Genomic DNA, 22,445 nt, shown 5'->3' with positions numbered 1-22,445 from the left:
ATAATAATATTAATAATATCATCAAAAAGTATTGTTTTTGGTTAATAAAATAAAGTTTAATATATTAAGAATAATAAATTAATGTAATTAATAAATCATATTATTAATGATAAAAATAACATATGTATTGTGTTGTGTCTCATATAAATAGATTATTATAAATAAATTATTATTATTATTGATAATATAAATTATTATTGATTATAATATATTGATTATATATAATATTAACATCAACAAAGTATTGTATTTTCTAATAAATGTTTTTATAAAAAAATATTATTTATTTATATTAGACACAACACAATACATATTATCAACAACAACAACAACAACAACAATAATAACAGTGTCTTGCATTGTGTCTAATATAAACAAATAAATAAAAGGTTATAAAAATATAACAATAATGTAAAATATATACAATTGATATGTTTTAATACAAATTTATATTTTTTTAACTTTAATTCTATAAAAGTATCAATAACTGTTGTAGCCATGTTTGTTGGCGGAACCTATGGTTTCCTGTAAGAGATCACATCACAGATGTCGGGTGTTTGAATCAATAGCTGTAAAAACCCACATCCAGAGAGATGGATGCAGAGATGGTGAGAGAGACCCTACGGATTGACTGACTCTGCCACGGCCACCTGGACCATCATCCCCCCCCCCCTCCCTTCCTCTCATAATCAGAAGGCGACAGACAATCCTGCAAGCACAATGTGAAGACAATCCCCACACTGTATTTGAGGAGGTGTCAAACAGGGTAAATCCCCTCAGCCCACGCCTCACCATAAAGCACAAACACATGCAAAATTAATCTAGAGAAGAGCAGGGGTTAAGCCTGTGGGACAAAACCGGGTCAGTACAATACAATGAATCTCCTCTCCCCCTCTTCCTCTCCTTCACACACATTCATGCAAACACACAAGCAGGAGGGACACACAGACGCCCGAGTCCAACAACAACAGCTGTTTATAGTCGTCCGTTTCCAGCTAATTTGCCAAAATAGATGTAACAAACGGCAACCTCATTTGTGTAACGGGTAACATGCCGTTATTGGCTTCCAGATGCATTCATGCTCACCCACATGATAAAAGTATAAAAAATGAAGATATTTATGCTGGGTTTTACTATAATTGAGAGCTCTATGAAATCTGACTGACTTTAAATTAGCTCTCCGCACTCACATTTCTGGAAATAATTCACTGCTGCTCTAACATAACCGTCAATGTGCACTGTTTACTTCCTCTGTTATATTCACTTCCTAGATCCATCACAAATAAAGCAAAAATTGCTGCAAAAGAAACACAAACAAACCAAATTAAGTATTAAAACACACAAGATGAGCTGGCAGACAGACAAAATGTCCTAACTGTCACGATGATGAGGGTCAGCGCATCGGTCTGGGTCAACAGCAGGAATGGGCACATGGCTGTAAAGAAATGGGTGGAATGAGTGGTTCGAAACAACTAAACCTTTGCCACACTGCTTACACAATCAATTAATTTGCTAAAGATCATCAAAGGAAAATTATGTAACTGTCATATTTACAGCTCACTGCCCAAGCTTTTCTTTTCCTTTATAATGGAAGTCAATGGTTACCATAGCTGTCAAGCAAGATTTTCAATCAATAATGACTTAAATTCTGTCTATTCATCACACAGAGTTATCATATGATTTCAGAAGACTTGGTATATAGTGCACAAGTTAATCACTTCTATGGAGCTCTTTTTCATGGTCTTCGTCCACTTTTCAAGTGCAGCTTTGACACTCCACATCTCTTTTTTTATTGTTCTATGAAAGTCAGAGGGGTTTGAAACACCATGAGGGTGAGTAAACAATGACAGAATTTTCATTTTTGGGTGAACTATCCCTTTAAGCTCCAGTTCATACCCTGTGGCTCCCTGATCCTTTGATACAGCTGAGGAAAAGATCCCATCGAAGGGATTTTATTGAAAACATGGACCGGCGCTGCTCTCCCCAGGTCCGACACCAAAGACATAAACAGGCCCGCTGATTAGAGAGACGAGCCCCAGACTCCTGCTGTAATGAGATGCAAGCCCATGCGTCATGGTGCAGTCTGCCAAAACGTAAAACAAGACGACAGGCCAGCACAGCCAGTAACATTACTTCACTCTCTCTCTCTTACTCTCAGAATAAAAGAGTTGGCTGTGATATGTAAGATCATGGATAGCCAGGTAGAGGTAATGTGAAGGAGACCCTTGCCAAGACACCATACAGATGTGACTCTGGAGGCAAAAGAACTGTCTCGGCTTTCTCTGCTTCCGCTCCTGAGGGAAACAAATTTCCTCTTCCATCGTACTTGCTCCCTTTTTTTTAAACCAGACTTTCTTGCCAGACTCATGGACTACGGGTCAAAGACCTCACTACTGCTGCTGTTAGACACAATCTCACATGCAAGGCAAAAGATGCATATTATAATGATAATTTAACACTTTTAATTAAAACTACAATGATTTTTGATAAATAATAATAATTTAAAAAACTATCTAGAAAGAATACAATTGTTACAAATACTTCATTCATGATCAATGTTGGGGATTAACTTGTTTGAGCTGCGTGAGCTGAAGCAATAAATGAACACTGGTAAACTGAATTGCTTTGCTAAATGGTGTGAATGCATAAATGAACTCGAACTAAGGCCCTGTTTACACATGGTAGTAAGAAGCATTTTGGTTGACTGAATCATAAGTGGACGATGCTAAATACGGGTATAACCAGGTCTAAAACGTTTTGAGTTTGTCCACTTTCGACCACTTCCAGAGGTAGTCGAAAACGCATTCGACCGGATTGCTTTCATAGTGTAAATGCTCATGTGGTTGAATGCATCCGTCATCTCTGTGCGGGTTGATATGTAAATTGTGTTCGCTTATTTCGTCCATCAGATCAAAAGATCTGATTTACCCACCCATATACCCCTCCCCTCGAAGAAATCAGGATAGAAATGGTCGAAAGTGGACTAAAGAATTGGATAAGAAATCAGGTGTAAATGGGAATGTGTCTCCCTTATCTATTTGTGATCCGAATGACCAAAACGCATCTTAAAGGGATAGTTCCCCCCAAAATTAAAATTATTCCATGATTTACTCACCCTCAAGCCATCCTAGGTGTATATCTTCTTTCAGATGAACACAATCAGAGATATATTTTAAAATATCTTTGCTCTTCCAAGCTTTTTGATATTTCTGATATATTTTTACTAGTGGGTGCAGGACACTATAGTTCATTTATGTAAGTGAGGATAGCAAAATAAAGTAAACTGTGACATATAATACCCAAAAAATCTTCAGACAGTGGACTACCAGTAAAAATGATAAAAACTTTGAACCAAAAATTATTCAGACACTTTGACCTGGCCACGTTTTCCTTAAGTGTTTTGCCTCTTGGCCAGGACTCCCTTGAGAAAGAGTTTTTTAATCTCAATGGGACTCTCCTGGTTAAATAGAGGTTAAATAAAAATAAAATAAAAAAGTGTTATCTGACATAATTAAGATTAATTTTTTTTCTAACAGTTTAACTCTGAGATCTTGTCATATTTTATTATCATTTTTTTAAAACTATAGTGAATAAACTCTATTAATGAATGAAATGCTAAAGGTGTCTGAATACATTTTGGTTTGTATATATATATATATATATATATATATATATATATATATATATATATATATATATATATATATATATATATATATATATAAAAATCAAAAGACAAAAATTAAATAAATTAAATACTTGTGCTAGTGCTTTGTATTCTCACGCAATACATTAGTCTTGTGTAGATTCGGCCCCTCTGGATGCCATAATCTCCCAGGAAACATAACAGAGGTGTGCCTGTGCTGTAAAAATTTAAATCAAATCACATGAGAACAGAAAAAAGTACTAGTGGATCAACACGCAGTGCATCTTTCACTACATGAAAATGAAATTAAGTGCAGCAGGCATTCTGGGATATTGACTTTGAGTGGCAGGGCTTGAGATGGCAAGTGAACACAGAACTCTTTCTGTACAGTATATGACTCTGGGTTTGATTTGAGTCCAGTGCATTAAGCCGGCCTCGCATCTTAAGCAGCGGGCTATGTGGAAGCTGTTAGTTAAATCAAGTTAAGCCATTTCCGCACTTAAAACAACTTCCCCCTTTGCCATACGCCCGCAGGAAGATCAGAGATTTGATGTAAACTCATGTTCGCTCCAAACGTGCTTTAAAGACGGGTTCATGCTGATAAAACTTCTTCCTACCATAGTTTGTTGCTGGGATAAATGTACCCTGTTCAAAGCATTAATGCATTTATTTAATTAATTACTATACACGTTCAGCACATTTGCACAAGCAGAACGCATTAAACTCGACACAAACAGAGGGTTTCCCCCATACACTCATAGCTCGCTTTACCCATCCGGGAGATGACAAGATCTTTACACTCAAGATCTGCCTGAGTCCTCAGGCCATGGCCAGATGCCCTGCACTCGTCCAACTGCATGACAGCCAGTATCTCCACCCCATTCGCCCCCACACCTCCATATCTCCAGCCACGGACAGATGGGCGAAAAGGTGGAGCACATGAAGCGTAAAGCAGACGGATGACTTTCGGCGTGCTCACCATCATGTAAGAGCAGTAGAGAGGGGTGGATTCTCTCTCTTATTTGTAAACCATTAAAGGAATAATACATTTTCAGTACAAGTTAAGCCCAGTTGACTGTATTTAAGGCGTAACGCTGATCACCCCAAAAAACAATTTTCACTTGTCCCCCTTTTTTTTAACAAGACAGAAAAAATCTGCATTACAGTGAGCCACTTACAATGGAAGTGAATGGGGTGAATCCATAAATCTAAAATACTGTCAACAAGTACAACAATATAGTCAAATCAAAATTTATTCAGACACCTTGAACATTTCATTCATTAATACAGTTTATTCACTATAGTTTTAAAAAAATGGAAATAACATATGAGAAGATCTCAGAGTTAAACTGTGTTAGAAAAAAATAATTATGTCAGATAACACAAGAAAAACATGGTCAGGTCAAAGTGTGAATTTTTAGGGTATAATATGTCACAGTTTACTTTATTTTGCTATCCTATAGCTATAACTATAGTGTCCTGCACCCACTAGTAAAAATGTATCAAAAATATCAAAAAAGTCTGAATAATTTTTGTTTTTCCTCTTGCGATAAGTCATTCCAAAAATGATCACAACGGATGTTGGTAGGTTTATGTATATCCCAGCTACTGCACTATCCATTATTTTTAATCAAAGGAAATGTATGCGTGTTATCCAAGCATTTATGGCAAGGAAAGACCCTTATACTAGGGAGCAGCCATGTATGAAGTGTTTCTAGGTGTTTCTCCCTCCTATCTGCTTCAAGGTCTTGATAAATTGTGGCATTTCTTTGTTGTTTAGGCTACAGTATTCCAGTAATACTTTTGTCTTTTATGAGTTTAATGAAGAACTCTGTCTCATCTTCTGTTCAAACATACCGCGCCCTCTTTTAAAGAATGATCGATTTTTACATACGGCAGGTGACCTGTAAATGCGAATTGTGAACGTTTCCATTGCAGTTTTGTGAAATATTTATTTTTTGAAATTTTGCACAAAATTGACATGTTTCCATTTTCAATTTCAATTTGTGCAATTTAAAGGGTAATGGAAATGCTGCTATTGTAACCTTGATTTTTGCTTTTTTATAGAAAACAGTGGATGAGTCGGATAAAAAAATAATTTTAATCATAATTAGGTCACAAATTCTATCAAATAAGTTAAACATATAATGCAAAGCCTGGTAAATATTGCGACTAATTAATAAACCACATCTCTCACACAAATCATAACCAACAAAGCGCAGAGTCTGTCCAAGGGCAGGTGAAAATGTCTTGTGTTTGCGAGAGTGTGTGCGTGGTGCACGTTGTGCGCTGCTTACTCAGACCAAGCTTCTCAGCAGAATTTAATGAACTGAGAACGACCTTGATCAGTGATTCAAAGCCGGGATTAGAGGGCATTCCCCTCCTCTGCCAGGCTCTGCCCTCACATTCATCAAGTGTGTGTTTTGATCTTTCAGGCACATCACATGTGTTCCCCCAACCAGCGCCAGCAAAGCAAACTCCCATTGACTCAGGCCGTTCTGCAAATTACCCACGTACACTAGCAATAACGAAGCACCCTAACGTTGCCCAGGGCACATCCTACACTGAATCGTTAACTTTTGATTAAGGCTGGATGCTCTTCATCCTGATACAGCGGGAAGGGACGGGTGCAATTAAGACAAGCCTGGTTCTTCTTCCCAGGTTTCTAGCCTACAGTGGACTGGCCTTAGAATGGGAAAACTACTCAAGAAGAAAAAATGAACAAACATTCTAAATGGATTTTGGAGGAAAAAGACAAGTACTTAATTATTCTTTAAGCTTTTGCAGCTTAAAACATTATTTGGTGTTTTTCAGCAGTGGATAAGCTAGAATTAGTGAATTTGTTTGTTTCTACAAACCAGATTGAAAAAAAGCCAATGTAAATGAGCGGATCGAGAGTCAATCCAGAAGACTCTTCCGCATATATCACTTTTTGACAGTTTTGTGACTTTAAGACAAGAAAGTAGCTCATGTAAAGTACATCATGTGAAATCATGAGTAGGACAGAAGCAAAATGCCACCGCTGCTGGACGATGGGAAAAACAGGCAACACCCATAAGGATTATTGGGACATATTTGATAATAAAAATGGTCATACTGTAGATTTTTTACTAGACAAGCCCTTCCTATGAACCCGCTCTGTTAGCGTCCTTCGAGAATACACTGAGTGAGAGGAAAGAAATGACTTTTTCCTTTCATTTTATGTGGTCTCCAAACTTCAAGTAAAAGTAATGAGCTAATTGTGGCTTTTGATGTCAACCCATTCGCTCTCGCTCCCTCTCTCTTTTTCAAACCAGCGTGTTATTCTTCGAAGTCCATAAAGCTTCTCAAACCCTTCTGCAATCATGGCTTGGGTTTGAGGAGACAGAAAAAAACAGTGGAGTTCATCTAAGTCAGTGTAAATGCAAGGTATTAATTATGCTGAATAGAGGGAAAGAGAGAGAGTTGGCTGCCGCGCTCCATTTAAAATATGATCAGTATAATCGAGCCATGCTGAGTGCGGAAAGCAAAGCCCATACAAAACTTAGCACAGGAATAAAGATGTAGTCAGTAGTCAGAAAGTAGTCAGTAGTCAGAAAGTGACAGTGTCAAAGGTAACTTGAATATCATCATAGGACATTTATGGCTTTCACAAAGCAACATTAGCAGCAAATTTACTACATTAAAGTATATCCGGTTGATCCAAAACAGCTAAAACTACTAGTGAACATGCTTATATTTTGCATTTTTGCAATTCAATTCCTTTTTTTTCCATTACAAAATTATAAGAATAAAAATTTGAGTCAAAAATTAACACAAATTTAATTGGATAGTTCATTCAAATATCACAGTTCCATCATCATTTACTCACACAAAAGAATACAAAAGAAAATATTTTGAACACAAACAACATTGGACCACACTAACTTCCACTGTATGGACAAAAAAAAAAAAAAAAAAAAATTTCTCAATATATCTTATTTTATGTTCCACAGAAGAAAGTCATACAGTTTTGGAACTTGATGTAAATGATGACAGAATTTTGGGTGAACACAAAGAACATCTGACCGTCTGTACAAAGAGTCACATGATCAATGCACAAATTTGCTTATTTGATTAGTGACTTAAATATTTTTATTATAATTTTTTTTATAATGTTTCCTTATTTAAATGATCAAAATGTCCTGTTGTTGTAATTATTTATGTTTTGTTTAGAACACAAATTTTCAACATTGTCTCAGACTTTTGGACTCCACTGTATATATATATAAGAGAAAATTTATATTCTAGATGTTGCAACTGGCCAACAGTTGCAACAAATACATTATTTTCACATTTTTAATCTCTCCGTCTTTTTTTTTTTTTTTTTGTAGCTTGTTTCCAGTTCACTTAAATACTGTAGCTCTATGATGTGACATCCTAAATAGCCACCAAAAATATTAATACTGCATGCATGATAATTATACCAGAATACCAGTGCTTTAGATGAAGTACAGCATTCATGAAACAGAATACTACTGAGGCTGCAATGACAAGTCAGACAGAAACTTCACTGCTGAACACAAACACGCATATAACCAGTAATGCTTGAAAGTTTACATATTATTTCTCTTAGTGCATCCATGGCTTTACTGTCCTGCCAGTGGCATAAATGACTGGGAAAAACTGTTCAGTCTCCAACCTAGAGGTCAAATTAAGATGTATAAACAACTGTAGTGCCAGATGAGCTGTATAAGGACTTGGATCCATTACAAAGGATGCTGTCAGAAAAGCTCATCAAACACTGAAGTCAAAGAACCAAGAGAGCAGACTAGAATATGTAGAGGAAGATGTAGAGGAAAAGAGATGACAGTGAGAGAGAGAGAGAAATAGCAAGGGAAGTGGCACTGAAGGACAATGGGAGGGAGGGTGGTTAACAGGAACAGGAATAGGAGTGAAAGAGAAGCCGGACCCACGGAGCATCAAGGGAGTTGTTTAAGGAGAAACAGTGTCCGTTTGTGGCCGGTGATAATACTTTCCATTCAACAGGGCTCGCAGCGCACTGATTCCTCTGATTGCAGCCTGGCGCCCTGCTGGCGAGGCTCTGCGCTGAAATTAAATCCACTCTATTCAGTTATAAATTATAATGCTCTATAAACAACACCCCCACTGGGAAAAGAATCAGGGGGGTGAGAGAGAGAGAAAAAGACAGAGAGAGAGAGAGAAAGAGAAAGAAAGGAAAACAGAGATTAAACAGGAGGAGATGAGGGATGAGGACAATGGAGGATGTGATATATATATATATATATATATATATATATATATATATATATATATATATATATATATATATATATATATATGTATATGTGTATGTATATGTGTGTGGGTAGTCCAAGACTATCGCAACTTCTGTTTCATGCCGACTTTATTATATGTATATAATATAATATAAATTAGACAAAAAATAAAATAACATTTAAAATGAAATTCTGTGAAAAAGATCAAGCTTAAACCATGAAACAGAATATATCCATCTTAAAAGTGCTGTACACTAGCTGTTCTGTTTGAGGATCAACTCAGTGTCCATGTTGCACACTGGGAGTTCTGCGCCTCTCTGCCGCCGCTGTTGTCTTTAGTCCAGTCTAAAGTCTGAAAGCCACAACACCCACACAGTGAAATCCAGCACACGCAGAAACACTAACTAACCCAACAAACACACGCCCTCTCAGTTTCTTACTGGTTGTGCACAGGGCAAAGCCTCAGCTAGCATTGGGCTCTAATTTCATTCGAACATTTTACATGAACATGCGCTGCGAATGAAAGCTGGATTGAAGTCAAACAAATTTTAATTACAGATGGCATAAAAATCTCTACATTACTGACCTCTAATTAGTTTACTCAAACACCCCTATACATCCACAGTGTGCTGTGAGGGTGCTGCAAGAGCCTTTAACTACTAAGCCTGGGTCTGTAACTAAGAGTTCTGTAATTTCTTAACAAACAGCAGAGGCTATGAGCTACTTACTGCTGCTCTGTAGAGTTTCCAGTTGCAATTAGTGTGACACGCTATTTCAACATAACGGCTTGAACACACACACACACACAAAGAAAAGCAAACAATGAGGAAACTACAGCAAAGAACAACCCCTCTCAGATAGATCAGACAGACAGAAAAATAGATAGAATTATAAATAGAATGATATAATGGTAAATAGAATGATGACAGAATAGATGGATGGATAGATGGATAGATGGATGATAGGATGTTGTATATAACATAATAACATTTTGTGGTCCAAGAAAGGAACAGTGGTGAACTGGTGACAGGGTCATGGGTGGCCAAAGCTCATTGATGCACGTGAGGAGTGAAGGTTGGCCCGTGTTGTCCGGTCCAACAGATGAGCTACTGTAGCTCAAACTGCTCAAGAAGTTAATGTTGGTTCTGATAGAAAGGTGTCAGAATACACAGTGCATCGCAGTTTGTTGCGTATGGGACTGCATGCAGGGTGCCCATGCTGACCCCTGTCCACCGCTGAAAGCACCAACAGTGGGCACGTAAACATCAGAACTGGACCACGGAGCAATGTAGGCCTGGTCTGATGAATCACGTTTTTTTTTTTTGCATCACGTGGATGGCCGGGTGTGTGTGCATTGCTTACCTGGGGAACACATGGCACCAGGATGAACTATGGGAAGAAGGCAAGCCAGTGGAGGCAGTGTGATGCTTTAGGCAATGTTCTGCTGGGAAACCTTGGGTCCTGCCATCTGTGTGTATGTTACTTTGACTCATCCAACCTACCTAAACATTGTTGCAGACCATGTACACCCTTTCATGGAAACAGTATTCCCTGGTGGATGTGGCCTCTTTCAACAGGAAATGCGCCCTGCCACAATGTAAAAATGGTTCAGGAATGGTTTGAGAAGCACAACAAAGAGTTTGAGGTGTTGACTTGGCCTCCAAATTCCCCAGATCTCAATCCAATCGAGCATCTGTGGGATGTGCTGAACAAACAAGTCCGATCCCCACCTCGCAACTTACAGGACTTAAAGGATCTACTATATGTATATAACCAGAATTCTCATATTAAAATATGTAGAAAAAACTAAAACTAAAATAAAACAATTTGAATTAATATCTGAATCTTTTTTTTTCTCTCTCTGAATGCATGACTAATTTTGAAGGTCCTTACAGGTGCTAACTGGACCATGTTAACCAGCCAAACCTTGACCCCTTGGTTCAAAATGGTACTGTATATGCTAGACAGAGTTTATGATGAAGTCAGCGTCAACAGACTCACAAGCAAACAGGCCTTCAACAGCAAAATGCAGGTGGTGTTAATTTTTAACATGTGGAAACGGTACAAACCAGACACAAACTTGGCAAACGTAACATACAACAACAGACCCAGAAGGTTCAAATGGGAGGCGAGTGACCGTAAATGTCACCAGCGTCCCGAGCATGTATCTCGGGACGGCAGTCTGACAAAGAGCTGGGAGAAAGTTTCCCAGGCTGTTGTACATGAGCGCAGCCAATGAGACTCATTCATCCTCCACGCTACATTTGAAACCTGTTGCTGGGTGAGAGAGAGAGAGAGAGAGAGAGAGAGAGAGAGAAAGAGCTCTCCTCTAATCGACTGTGTGTAGCACGGAGCAGATAGATTTCGGAGGTATAATTGCTAACGTCTGTCTAGTAGCATACAGTAAAAATAGCTGCAGTAACCAGTCCATCCGTCCAATCCCAGGGCTTCTATTCACTCCCTGGCCAATTACAGTGCGATTGGCAGAGCAAACAAAGACTTATTGGTTGTTAAGTTGGCCTCTCATCTGTGGAGTACCCTCCCCTCCTCTGTTCCACACACAACATCTGCAAACACCTGATACGCGTCCAGCACCCTGCTGCCCTACACTCTTGTTAAATTGTTACCACCTTTCGCTAAGCCAGCTCCGACAATTAACAACACTGCTCTTTACTTCAAAGGGCCACTGGGCCTGTAGGTTTAACCTTGCTGCTCCTGAAGATTTGTTTTTGATTTTCATGAGATCCCAAGACGCTTTCAACTTTGTTCTCTCACTCTTGCTGCAGTGTCTAGAGCCAAGCATGCTGCCAGATTTGGTTATATATAACAAATCTCAGGCGTTAAGTAAAAAAAATAAAAAAAATACAGAAAATCTACGGTGACAAATCTGGAATTCAAAAATCATTACATTTTGTTGGTGAACTGCCCACAACAACAATCACAACTTATGCTGTTTGGCCTGAAACTGTTGCATGAAGCTTTAAAGTTTCTTTAAAATGTGTAGAATTACACAATAAGCCACACAAGGTAGTGCATTACAGTGATTTTTCCATGGTTATGTAACTCCTTAAAGGGTTAGTTCACCCAAAAATTCTTTCCACGCCCATAAGACCTTCGTTCATCTTCTTCAGGACACAAATCAAGATATTTTTGATGAAATCCAAGAGGTTTATAATCCCCAAGAGAAAATAAAATAAAAACATGTTAAAATAGTCCACGTGACTGCAGTGGTTCAACCTTAATGTTATGAAGTGATGGTAATACTTTTTGTGCGCAAAAACAAAACAAATTTTCAGAAACCTCTAGGATTTCATCAAAAACATCTTAATTTGTGTTATGAAGATGAACGAAGGTCTTATGGGTGTGGAACAACATGAGGGTGAGTACTTACAAGGATTAGTTCAATTTCAAGTTAAAATTTCCTGATGATTTACCCCCATGTCATCCAAGATGTTCATGTCTTTCTTTCTTCAGTCGAAAAGAAATTAAGGTTTTTGATGAAAACATTCCAGGATTTTTCTCCATATAGTGGACTTCTCCATATAGTGGTCAAAATTTTCATTGCAGCTTCAAAATGTTCTATGCGATCCCATACGAGAATTAAGGGCCTTATATAGAGAAACCAACACTCTTGAGAATTGTGTAGAAAGCTTTGAAGCTGCAATGAAACTAATTTTGACCTTCAACCGTTTGGAGGCCATTGAAGTCCACTATATGTAGAAACATCCTGGAATGTTTTCATCAAGAACCTTAATTTCTTTTCGACTGAACAGAGAAGGACATGGACATCTTGGATGACATGGGGGTGAGTAAATGATCAGGAAATTTTCATTTGAAAGTGAACTAATCCTTTAATGACAGAAATTAAATTTTTGGGTGAACTAACCCTTTAATCATGGTTAAATCAATGTAATGATGTATATATTGAATTTATAACATTGAGCAAAGAAGCAATAAAAGACCCAATACATTAATATGATTAATTAATTATCAAAACAATAGTTATTAACATTGATTAAATTATTGAATACAAATAAAATTAATAATAACTGCAATGTCTGAGCTGCGGCAAAAAGCTCTGGATTGAACTTGGGTCCAAGTCTGACCTAAAGACAAGCAAGCAAGCAAGCACAAATAAATAAGTAAATAAATAAATTAATTAATTCTATCCTTCTTTTTTAATCATACATGTAATATAGATCTATTATTTTTGCCCTTTTATTTTATTGCTCATTTTGCAGCTGTTATTGATACAAATAATCAAGATAAAACATAAAATGATGGGGGGAACAGGGAAAAGTCTCTGGAAAATCTCAATCTGGAATCAAACTTGCATTGTCTACAAGAGCATCACAGCTCAAGGTGTCGGAGTGCATGCACTACCCACTATGTCACAGCACCGAAGTTAACTTTTACACTTGTGCAGTCACTAGTATCAAACGAAAATGATGAAATATCCCATATAGACCACCGCCGTTGGATGGTAGCTAAACCGCAATGAATTTTAAAGCTTCACAGTGTGGTGAAGGAGCCTCAGGCTTGTGCTACAGCTGTAGGCCTCTCACAGAACTAATGTCCAACTGCAGCTCTCTGCTGCTGTTCAGAAGCACACTCCATTGAACCTTCCGTGCAGCAGAACACTCACTATGTGTCGGCAGCCGTCTGTTTTTCATCGGGCAGCAGGCTGAGCGCTCAAGCAGTAGCGTGTGAAGCGTGTTCGGGCGCCCCCTCCCAGCGTATCACCATAGCCCCACAGATGCCCCCGCAGCACCAAGAGTGAACTAGAGCAAATGCGTTTATGAATTAATACTGGGGCAGAGGGGTCTGCGTGGGTGTAAATGTATGTGTGCGACAGCAAAAGCGAGAGAGAATGAGAGCATGAGGGTGCAAGGAGGGTTTAGGGTGTGTGTATGTGTGTGTTGTGCTGCTCTTTTTCAGTGAGCCAGCCCCTGTTGCAGCCCCAGGATGTGAGCTGTCACTTTAGATAGCTGGTGATGAGGCACAGAGCTGTCAGGAAAGGTGAAGACGGCCCAGAACAGGAGAGAGAAAACGAGAGAGACTGACTGATGGACTGGTGGAGAGGATTTCACAGGGAAAAATGCTCATTCGTCAAAGACAGTGCAAGCGATGAGATGAAGAGAGAGATTTTCCAGTCAAACACAGGACAGGATGTCACTGCTCATCTAGAATCGCATAAAAGGAAAGTGAGCGTCATTGACTAATCATGCGTGCGCATGTACACGCACACAAAAATTTTAAAATGATAGTTCACCCAAAAATTAAAATTCTGTCATTAATTACTCACCCTCATATCGTTCCAAACCCGTAAGACTTTCGTTCATCATAGATGCGTTTATGAATTATACAGACTACATGCATTTTTGGGTTAAAAATGAAAATGGCTCTGGTCTCCGTGAATACAGCTGTGGGTGGAAACATACAGATTCAAGGGGCGGTATATTATAATAAGATCCCCTTTCTATGTCACAAGGGGAGCGAAATCAGAATGGCTCGAATTTTCAGATGCTTGTAGAGAAAGGCTTACCAAAACAAAGTTACTGGGTTGTCCTTTTTCACATTTTCTGTGCTGGTAGATGCACCAGAGACCCGACTATAGCACTTAAACTTGGGAAAAGTCTGATTTTCAAAATATGACCCCTTTAAATAATAAAATAATTCAGATTTATCAGCACTAACTTTTCTGCACATGTAAGTACATAAGTATGAAATTATTAGTGAATTAGTATGTGTGTGTGGTTCAAGTAAACCCTACGTTAAGATGGCAATATCCTAAATCCTCGTCCCTGTGGGGACATTTTTGGTCCCCATGAGGAAAACAGCTTATAAATCATACTAAGCGATGTTTTTGTGTGTGTGTGTGTGTAAGAAACCAGCCTTTCTGGCAAAACCTCAACGTTTCTGAGCTCAAAAGTCCTCAAAACTGTTCACAATATGCACTCGTTTTGTTTGTGGTCGGGTCTCCCATATGTTAAAACTTAATTTAAAAATTGGTTGAGTATTACATTTGGTGAAATAAAGTTTTAATACTTCACTCTACCGACCACAGAATCCTCTAAAGTGGAGGAAATTGAGAATAAAAGAAATAGCTGTTTGCACCTCCTCACTTTCAAGCCACAGTCAAATTGCTGCACGTTTGGTCATCATGCAAAGACCATCATTACAGCTTGGTTGTGATTATGGTAATACCACATCTTATTTATCAATATGAGGATGACACTGAGATTCTAGTGGTATGAGCAGATGGAATGGAAATGTTTTTCTAGCTTGCTAAGTAATTACAAGACAACTGCACAGATAATAATGGTGTGATTTCTGTGTGGTTGCCTTCTCCAGTTAAGGAATCAAAGGAGACTGGCAATTGTAACTAATGTACTCCGAAAGGCCCGGGTATACTTCGTATTCCGCATTCCGCTCCGTCTCGCGCACAGTTGAGCGAGCGAGCGAGCCTTTCAAAGTATACCCTTTTGGCTGTGAGCGTGGAAAGACGCTAAAGTCTTGTGGACTGCTGTTTTCAAGTGCTCAAGTCACCCGGACAAGTGCTGCTGTATGCGGACCGTCCACGCGGTCTCAAAAACGTGTGCGGACATCCACAAGCCCTCCTTCATGAAGAAAATTACATCATGTGGACAGTGCACAGATGTGGACGGCCAAAGTATAATTTGGGCTCAAGTTGTATAAAAAAAAAAAATAAAAAATTATAAAAGAACTGCAAATTAAAGATGCAGCAAGTATTAATTTGTTATTGCTTCACTAGTCAATACACCAATTGTATTGGATTGTATACTGACACCTACTGGTGTGGATGCAGTATCACACCAAAGCAAAGACTGAATTATTGATTCCACTATTGAAACATAATATTTCCAGATGCATCTGTCATGCATGATTAAAAAACTGCCCTAAATAAAGGTGGGCGGAATGGAGTAGTATATTGGTCATGTGATTTCAAAATGGTGGCCACCATGATAAAAGACTAAGTAGACCCTTATGTATAATAAAACAGCCTTATAAATGAGTTTACATTTGTTAAAACATATTGTTAAAAATTAGTACCATTTATTTTTTTTTAGATGTAAAAGTTTTTTAAAAAAACACTTCAAGTACTCAGTATTTAACAAATCAGTCTGGTTTCACAAATATTATGTTAAAATTACACAAAATGGAAAGAATACAAGCCTAACCCATCCTTTTCATTGAATGTTGTGCTGAACACAATGCTTTGAGACATGGCACATGGGCGCTGTTGCAATTGGAAATCTCTTCAATATGGAGGTCGGCATGTTGCATCAAACAGCCAGATCAGGCCCATATGTGGATACCAGCCAGTCATAGATTGCTCCCATACTCTCGCTCTCTCTCTCTAGTCGCTCCAGAGCTAAAAATACAAATACTGACGGAACAGATTAATTACACTTAGACTGGCTTTTGGGAGGAAATCACGGCCTCTGCAAAGAACGACAGCACCATACTTTCCTTCTTAGGTATTAACTTTGTTCATCTCATCAGGATTTCGGTCAGGTGCAACAGTTTGAAGCTCAGATGAGCTCATGAAGGTTTCTGAAAAGTGGATTTTACCATGTGAATCATCGACGAGCTCACTGCGCAACATTTGACCTTAAAAGAAGGCACGCCACAGCCCACAAGCACATGGCCTTGAGAGACTCCTATATATTGGCTTCGAAAAAACCCACCACTAATTTGAAACGTTTAAGCCACTTTAAAGAGAGACTGATTTAACTTTGATGAAAACGGAATTGCCTCTCACAATGTGTCTTTCAGTTCAGAAATTTAACACACTGCTACCAACCGCTCAAACCAGCATGCTCAGCTGCGGCATCAGAAGATTATTAAAATGCTCACTATTTTTTCAAGACTGTAGCTATGTTCCAAAACCTAGTGAAATGCCTCCATAGACATTATTTTAATGTATCAAATGCATAAGGGTTGTTTCAGAAAGTAGGCAAACTTATAATTTTCCTTATTAACGGTTAGTTAATCCAAAAATAAAAATAAAAATTCTGTCATTAATTACTCACCCTCATGTCGTTCCACACCCGTAAGACCTTCGGAACACAAACGACGAGGAAAAAACAAAACAAAATAAAATAACTTTATTCAACAATATCTATTGATGGGTGATTTCAAAATACAGCTTTATGAATATTTTGTTTTCGAATCAGTGGTTCGGAGCGCCAAAGTTACGTGATTTCAGTTAACAAGGTTTCGTTAGTTTATAAGTGTTTCGAAATTTCAATGGTTCACGTGACTTCAGCAGTATGATATGCGCTCCGAACCACTGATTCGAAACAAAAGATTTGTAAAGCTTCGAAGCTTCATAAGGCAGTGTTTTAAATCGCCCATGTTGAATAAAGTCATTATTTTGTTTTTTTTGGTGCACAAAAAGTATTCTCGTCACTTCATAACATTAAGGTTGAAACAATGTAGTCACATGAACTGTTTTAAATATATCTTTAGTAGCTTTCTGGGTGTTTGAAAGTGTAAATTAACTTGCTGTCAATGTAGGCCTCACTGAGCCATCAGATTTTATCAAAAATATCTTAATTTGCGTTCCGAAGATAAACTAAGGTCTTATGGGTCTGGAACGACATGAGGGTGAGTAATTAATGACAGAATTTTAATTTTTGGGTGAACTAACCCTTTAATTTGACCTTTTTTTGGACAGAGATTTTTTTTTTTTTTTTAATTAATTAAACTAAATTGTTGAAACATCATTATACTTTTCAATTGTTGATTATAAATATAATTTGTTCAATCATTTTAAAAATAAATTAAACAGTTGATTCAAATAAAATGATCAAAAATGTATATTTATGCTTATTGATGGATCAACTGTAGTGAAATCAATTGTGAGTTTAGACTCTATGTGCTTCATGGTTCCTATGTAGATTGTTCCAAATCAGTCATTTATGAGGTTCAACTTCAATTAGGAAACTGTCATTAAACACAGATGTCTATGTAGGAAGTAGACAGTAGACAGGTCACTAGGTTTTTGAACAGAGCTTAAGCCTCAAATCTGTTTGTCACGTGACTGGTATTAGGTCGAGAGCACCAAAAAGTTAAAGAAGTCATAAAGTCATAAAAAACTAATCCTTGTATGACAGAGCCAGTTCTCCCTGTTCCACCTCACATCACAGCAGACTAAACCCTGGTTCTCCAATTCAGCATCATTGAAATGCTCACACCAGATCAAAGCAGCGAGTGTGGTTGCATTGGAGCGGGGAATTCCACTGAAGTCCTGCTGTCCACACCAAAATGACTTCACTACCCATGGTCTCTAGAGAACAGTGATCAATTCAAATTAATATTAAAAAGCCTCTTTCACACAGTACAATTCACAAATTCATCTCACCAAGAACTATCTGTCATTCTATTCCCACCAATTAACAAAATGGACAAACAAAACCATCCTTAGACACATTCTCTTTCAATACGTGATTAAGTGACGTCCTCAAATCCTTAACACTCATTACACAAGCTAGATGATAAATATCTGGAATAATTTGCTACTTATTAAAAAATAGAATTCATGGACGAAATTAATTATAGCAAGTAGCATCACATGGCTCCTTTGCAACTAAATGCTACATAAAACTGCATTAGGCCTTGGAATTTTGGGAAAGTTTTAAAGTGAGTGCAGCTTGAAATGAGGAGGGTAAAATAAGTACTCAGCAAGGCAAGAATAACAGTCTGGCCAAGCTGCTTTAGAAACATCTGTGTCTAATTACAAACTACATCCTACCAAAGATCCACAGCAACAAGAACAACTCAGGCAAAGCTGAGAGTTCAGGAACGATGTCAAATTCAGGTTCTACTGAACTTATTTATCCTTGGTATTCCATAAAGTGCTCTTCAAGGAAACTTTTTCTGGCTGGAGCGCTTGCAAGACACTTTTTTTTTTATTTTTTTTTTTTTTATCGCCAAACAAAAGCATCATTTGGGCAGCCCCAAACCAGTCGAATGGACCGCTCCTTATGTGTTTGTGTGTTCTTCGCCTTGTTTCAAAGCAAAAACAACAAGCAAGCCCATGCAGGGAGTGTGAAGCTTTTTATAGCAATACAGCGATATCATGTTATCGCTAATTTAGGGCCAGAAGGAAAGATTGTGACTTCAAAAGGGAATGGAACATGGAAATCAACCAGAGCCTGAATAAAATGAGCAGAGTGTGTAAACTGGCTGAAATCCGGAACAAACAGCGAATTGGCAAACTGTGCGTGTCCAGCTGTGCACTTTTTTTCCCCTCTCTGCTTTCCCTCAGTACTCGATTGAGATATGAGACAGACAGGCGGACACATACAAGCACGCACATGCAAAAACTAAATGACCATTAGTGTCACGCCGCGGCATTTGCATGTCTAGCGTGTGACTTTAAACTCATCACGACATGGCTAGCAAGTGACAGTGGTGATCAATGTCTGTCATGGTGAGTTTATGAGTGTGGCTTACAAGTGACCGAGCGTGGTGGCAGTCTGCTAGTGCGATGTCACCGCCGGACGGCCCAGAGCCATGTTTCTGCACCAGCATGTCAGTTGTCCATTATCCGCAGTGACAGGAGTGGCTATAACCCAAAGTGGCACCAAGATGGCTTCTTAACACATGAAAAGAAACATCATGTTCTCCCCAAGAATTTGAATATTTCATCCAGGAATAAGACATGACCTGGACTGCACTTAATGTACCGAACCCTTATATATAAAATCATTAGTGGCATGAAAGATGAGATCATGACCACATTCACTTTACAGCAATCAATTAAAGATGAGAAAAGTATCTCCCTACACTAAAAGACCAGCAGAGACTTTAAAGAATTTTGGAGACCCTCCAAACCTGGCCAATACTGATATTAAAATGTATACTGTTTTGTCTAAATAAATTAAAAATAAATCTCGTTTTAAATGCTGTGAATTTAGGCACCAGAGCATTATGATGTACAGTAAGAAAAATGGATATTCATTCTGAGATTTGATAAAAAAAAAAAAAAAAAAAAAAAAAAAAAATTTAACAGGAATATTATTTATTAAGAGTATTACATTTATTTTAGAAGCATTACATTTAGAAATGTTAGAAATTTTGAGTGTTAGATCAAAGGTAAACAATCAAATCAAATGTGACCCATGCTGGCAAAATGAGCAAATTTTCAAAAATTAGTTATTGATATTTTCCTATTCTCTATAAAAAAAAAACCTTCAAAATGATGTATGATTTGGAATCCGACAAAAAATAACTGAGCTACAACTGTTTGAAGTTCCACAATTGTTTGATTAACATTAATGAAACTGACAGCCTATATGTTAAGACCTACTGTAATGCACGGATCTAATATAATGTTACACATCAGATGTTTTTCCCCAACAGTCAACCAAACATTCACTTAAGACTTAACAGATAATGTTTGTGTGAATACTCGCCAAGACAGATTTTTTTCAATACTGTAATTCTGTGTATACTGGGATTGCACACTGTCTGAAGTGTCTTTGAGCACGCACAGCGTGCTTCGGATCTGTCAGTCAGCGCAAGTAAGCATGAGTTTTAAAATCACATTTCATTCTTTCAGACTCATGCCATCGAGAATTCGCTATGAATATTCACGAAGTTAGAATGCTGCACTTAAACGTGCTGAAGGGAAGCGCCAGTCATCCAGAAGTGAGCAGAGAAAAATGACATTTTTTATGGTCAAGGGAAAGGTACTTCTCTCAGTAAACATACAAATATAGATACTTTTAGATGTTAATTTGCTATTTGGAGCATTGGGATCGCTAGACAAGAACTTTATGAATTAATTTTTGTGAAAACCTCAAATTTGACCAAAATTGACATTTTTCACTTGTTTTGCCTCTAGCTCGAAATTAGCCCGTACGCATTCTGCTTCATTTTGCCAGCTCGGGTCACAAATATTAGCTAAAATATATCCAATAATTGACCAATTCAAAAAGCTGATAATAATGTTATTGGTTATAAACATGATAATATCCCAATATTAAAACTATTTATGCTGTCATTGAAATAAATAATTTTTAAATACTACAAGCGAATTTTGGTTTCACAACATGATATTGTATTGTATAAAATATGGATATTCATTTTGAGATTTGCTAAAGATTACATTTATTAAATTGTTATTAAATTATTAATGTTTTTAAAGATGATCTTTAAGTGAGCGTTAGAAAATAGAAGATAATGTGAACAGGAATGTAAAAAAAAGTAATATAATGATGCACAAATAAATATAAAATACGGTCTGATATAAAATAACATTATATCAATCGAAAAATAAGTGCTGTGGGTCCATGGGCTGTCTCTTCCCCGATACTGAGGGGAGATGGGTAAAGATGGCGTCTTGTGCTTGGTTGTGTGTTCCAAGGGCATATGCTTTGAATTCAGTCATTCGCAAATGATTTAAAAGCCAATTATGTTGTTGTTGCTGTTGTAATTACCCATATACAGTGGATGGTTCTGTGGTCTAATTGATTACCATCAAGGCATTTGTTTAACAGCAACAGAAGACGAAGAAGGAAAAAACTAAATAAAGATAAATAAATCTTTAATTTAACAGCTGCACTGGTGCATCTTTTCATATGAAAGAATCCTTTCCTCAAAATAAGTTGTAGATGAAAGAACTAAGGATCACTTAAACTCAAAATGTTGAAGGCAAATGATTAAACTCAACCGATTTCTAACTCTGTGGATCTGTGCATCTTGTCGGTGGCTCTACCAGCTGACAGAGACACCCATGGTGTGTAAAAGATGCTTGAAGAGACGATTTCTCTGTTTGAGCTGTCGTTGTGAAGTGACATTTACCTAATACCTCATTGCAATTAGTGAGCGGCTGATAGCGATGTGGGTTGACTCACACGGACAGCGACATCTTCTAAACAAGTCCTCGCACACCCACGGTAGACGCTCAAGTCCAGGAAGCAGGAGCTGGAAGGCTGCTGCATGCTCCAGTAAACAGACGTGTTTGCTACTTGCCCGCGCCACGTTTTTGCGCCTCGCTTCACCCCCTCCAAACACCGGGGTCGAGTCAGACAAGCCTTAATGGACACTCTCTTTTCGGCTGTTGGTGACTTTTTCCGACTGCAACTGCCAGGAGACAAGCTCCATAATTACATCTGAGGCTCTGGGGAGGAGGAAAGTGTGGGGTGTCTGACTTGTTAGGGCTCAACAATGGCTCAGACCAAATCAGTGAAGTTTGGACAAAGAAGCACACTGGCCCGCACACAAGTTACGGTTACTGCCGTCGGCAAAATGCACGCCAGGAGCAAGAGGACCAATTAAGAGCTGACTGCAAGGGGCTACTGTGACCTGGTTTCTCTACTTTCTAAAGAACAAATACAGAGAAGTACATTTAACCATTTATTCTGAATAGGCTGAGATGTGGCAGGATTGAACATAGCCGCGGAGAGCAGTGTGGTGGTAACACAAGAGGTGTCCTTTACATTATCCATGCTCCCATGATCTCATCCTCCCTACATGCATACATACAGTACACATGCTCATCATGT

At 38.1% G+C, this 22,445-nt stretch overlaps 1 protein-coding gene across 9 annotated transcripts in view; it reads right to left on the bottom strand.

Moving 5' to 3' along the window:
* Nucleotides 1–22,445, bottom strand: part of bcas3 (BCAS3 microtubule associated cell migration factor) — a 256,386-nt gene that overhangs the window by 115,972 nt on the left and 117,969 nt on the right. The window contains exon 23 of one of the 9 annotated variants that reach the window (XM_067365266.1): nt 1,276–1,435. The exons of the other annotated variants lie outside the window; for them this stretch is intronic. Coding sequence (XP_067221367.1) covers nt 1,332–1,435 — 104 coding nt within the window. The 3' untranslated portion in view covers nt 1,276–1,331. Of the gene's footprint in view, nt 1–1,275; nt 1,436–22,445 lie in introns of those variants that run through there. 9 annotated transcript variants of the gene reach the window in all.

Source organism: Chanodichthys erythropterus, chromosome 17 (assembly GCF_024489055.1).
Source record: "Chanodichthys erythropterus isolate Z2021 chromosome 17, ASM2448905v1, whole genome shotgun sequence".
NCBI lineage: Eukaryota > Metazoa > Chordata > Actinopteri > Cypriniformes > Xenocyprididae > Chanodichthys > Chanodichthys erythropterus.
The sequence above is the reverse complement of the archived record's forward strand: the minus strand, read 5'-3'. Positions and strand labels throughout refer to the sequence as shown.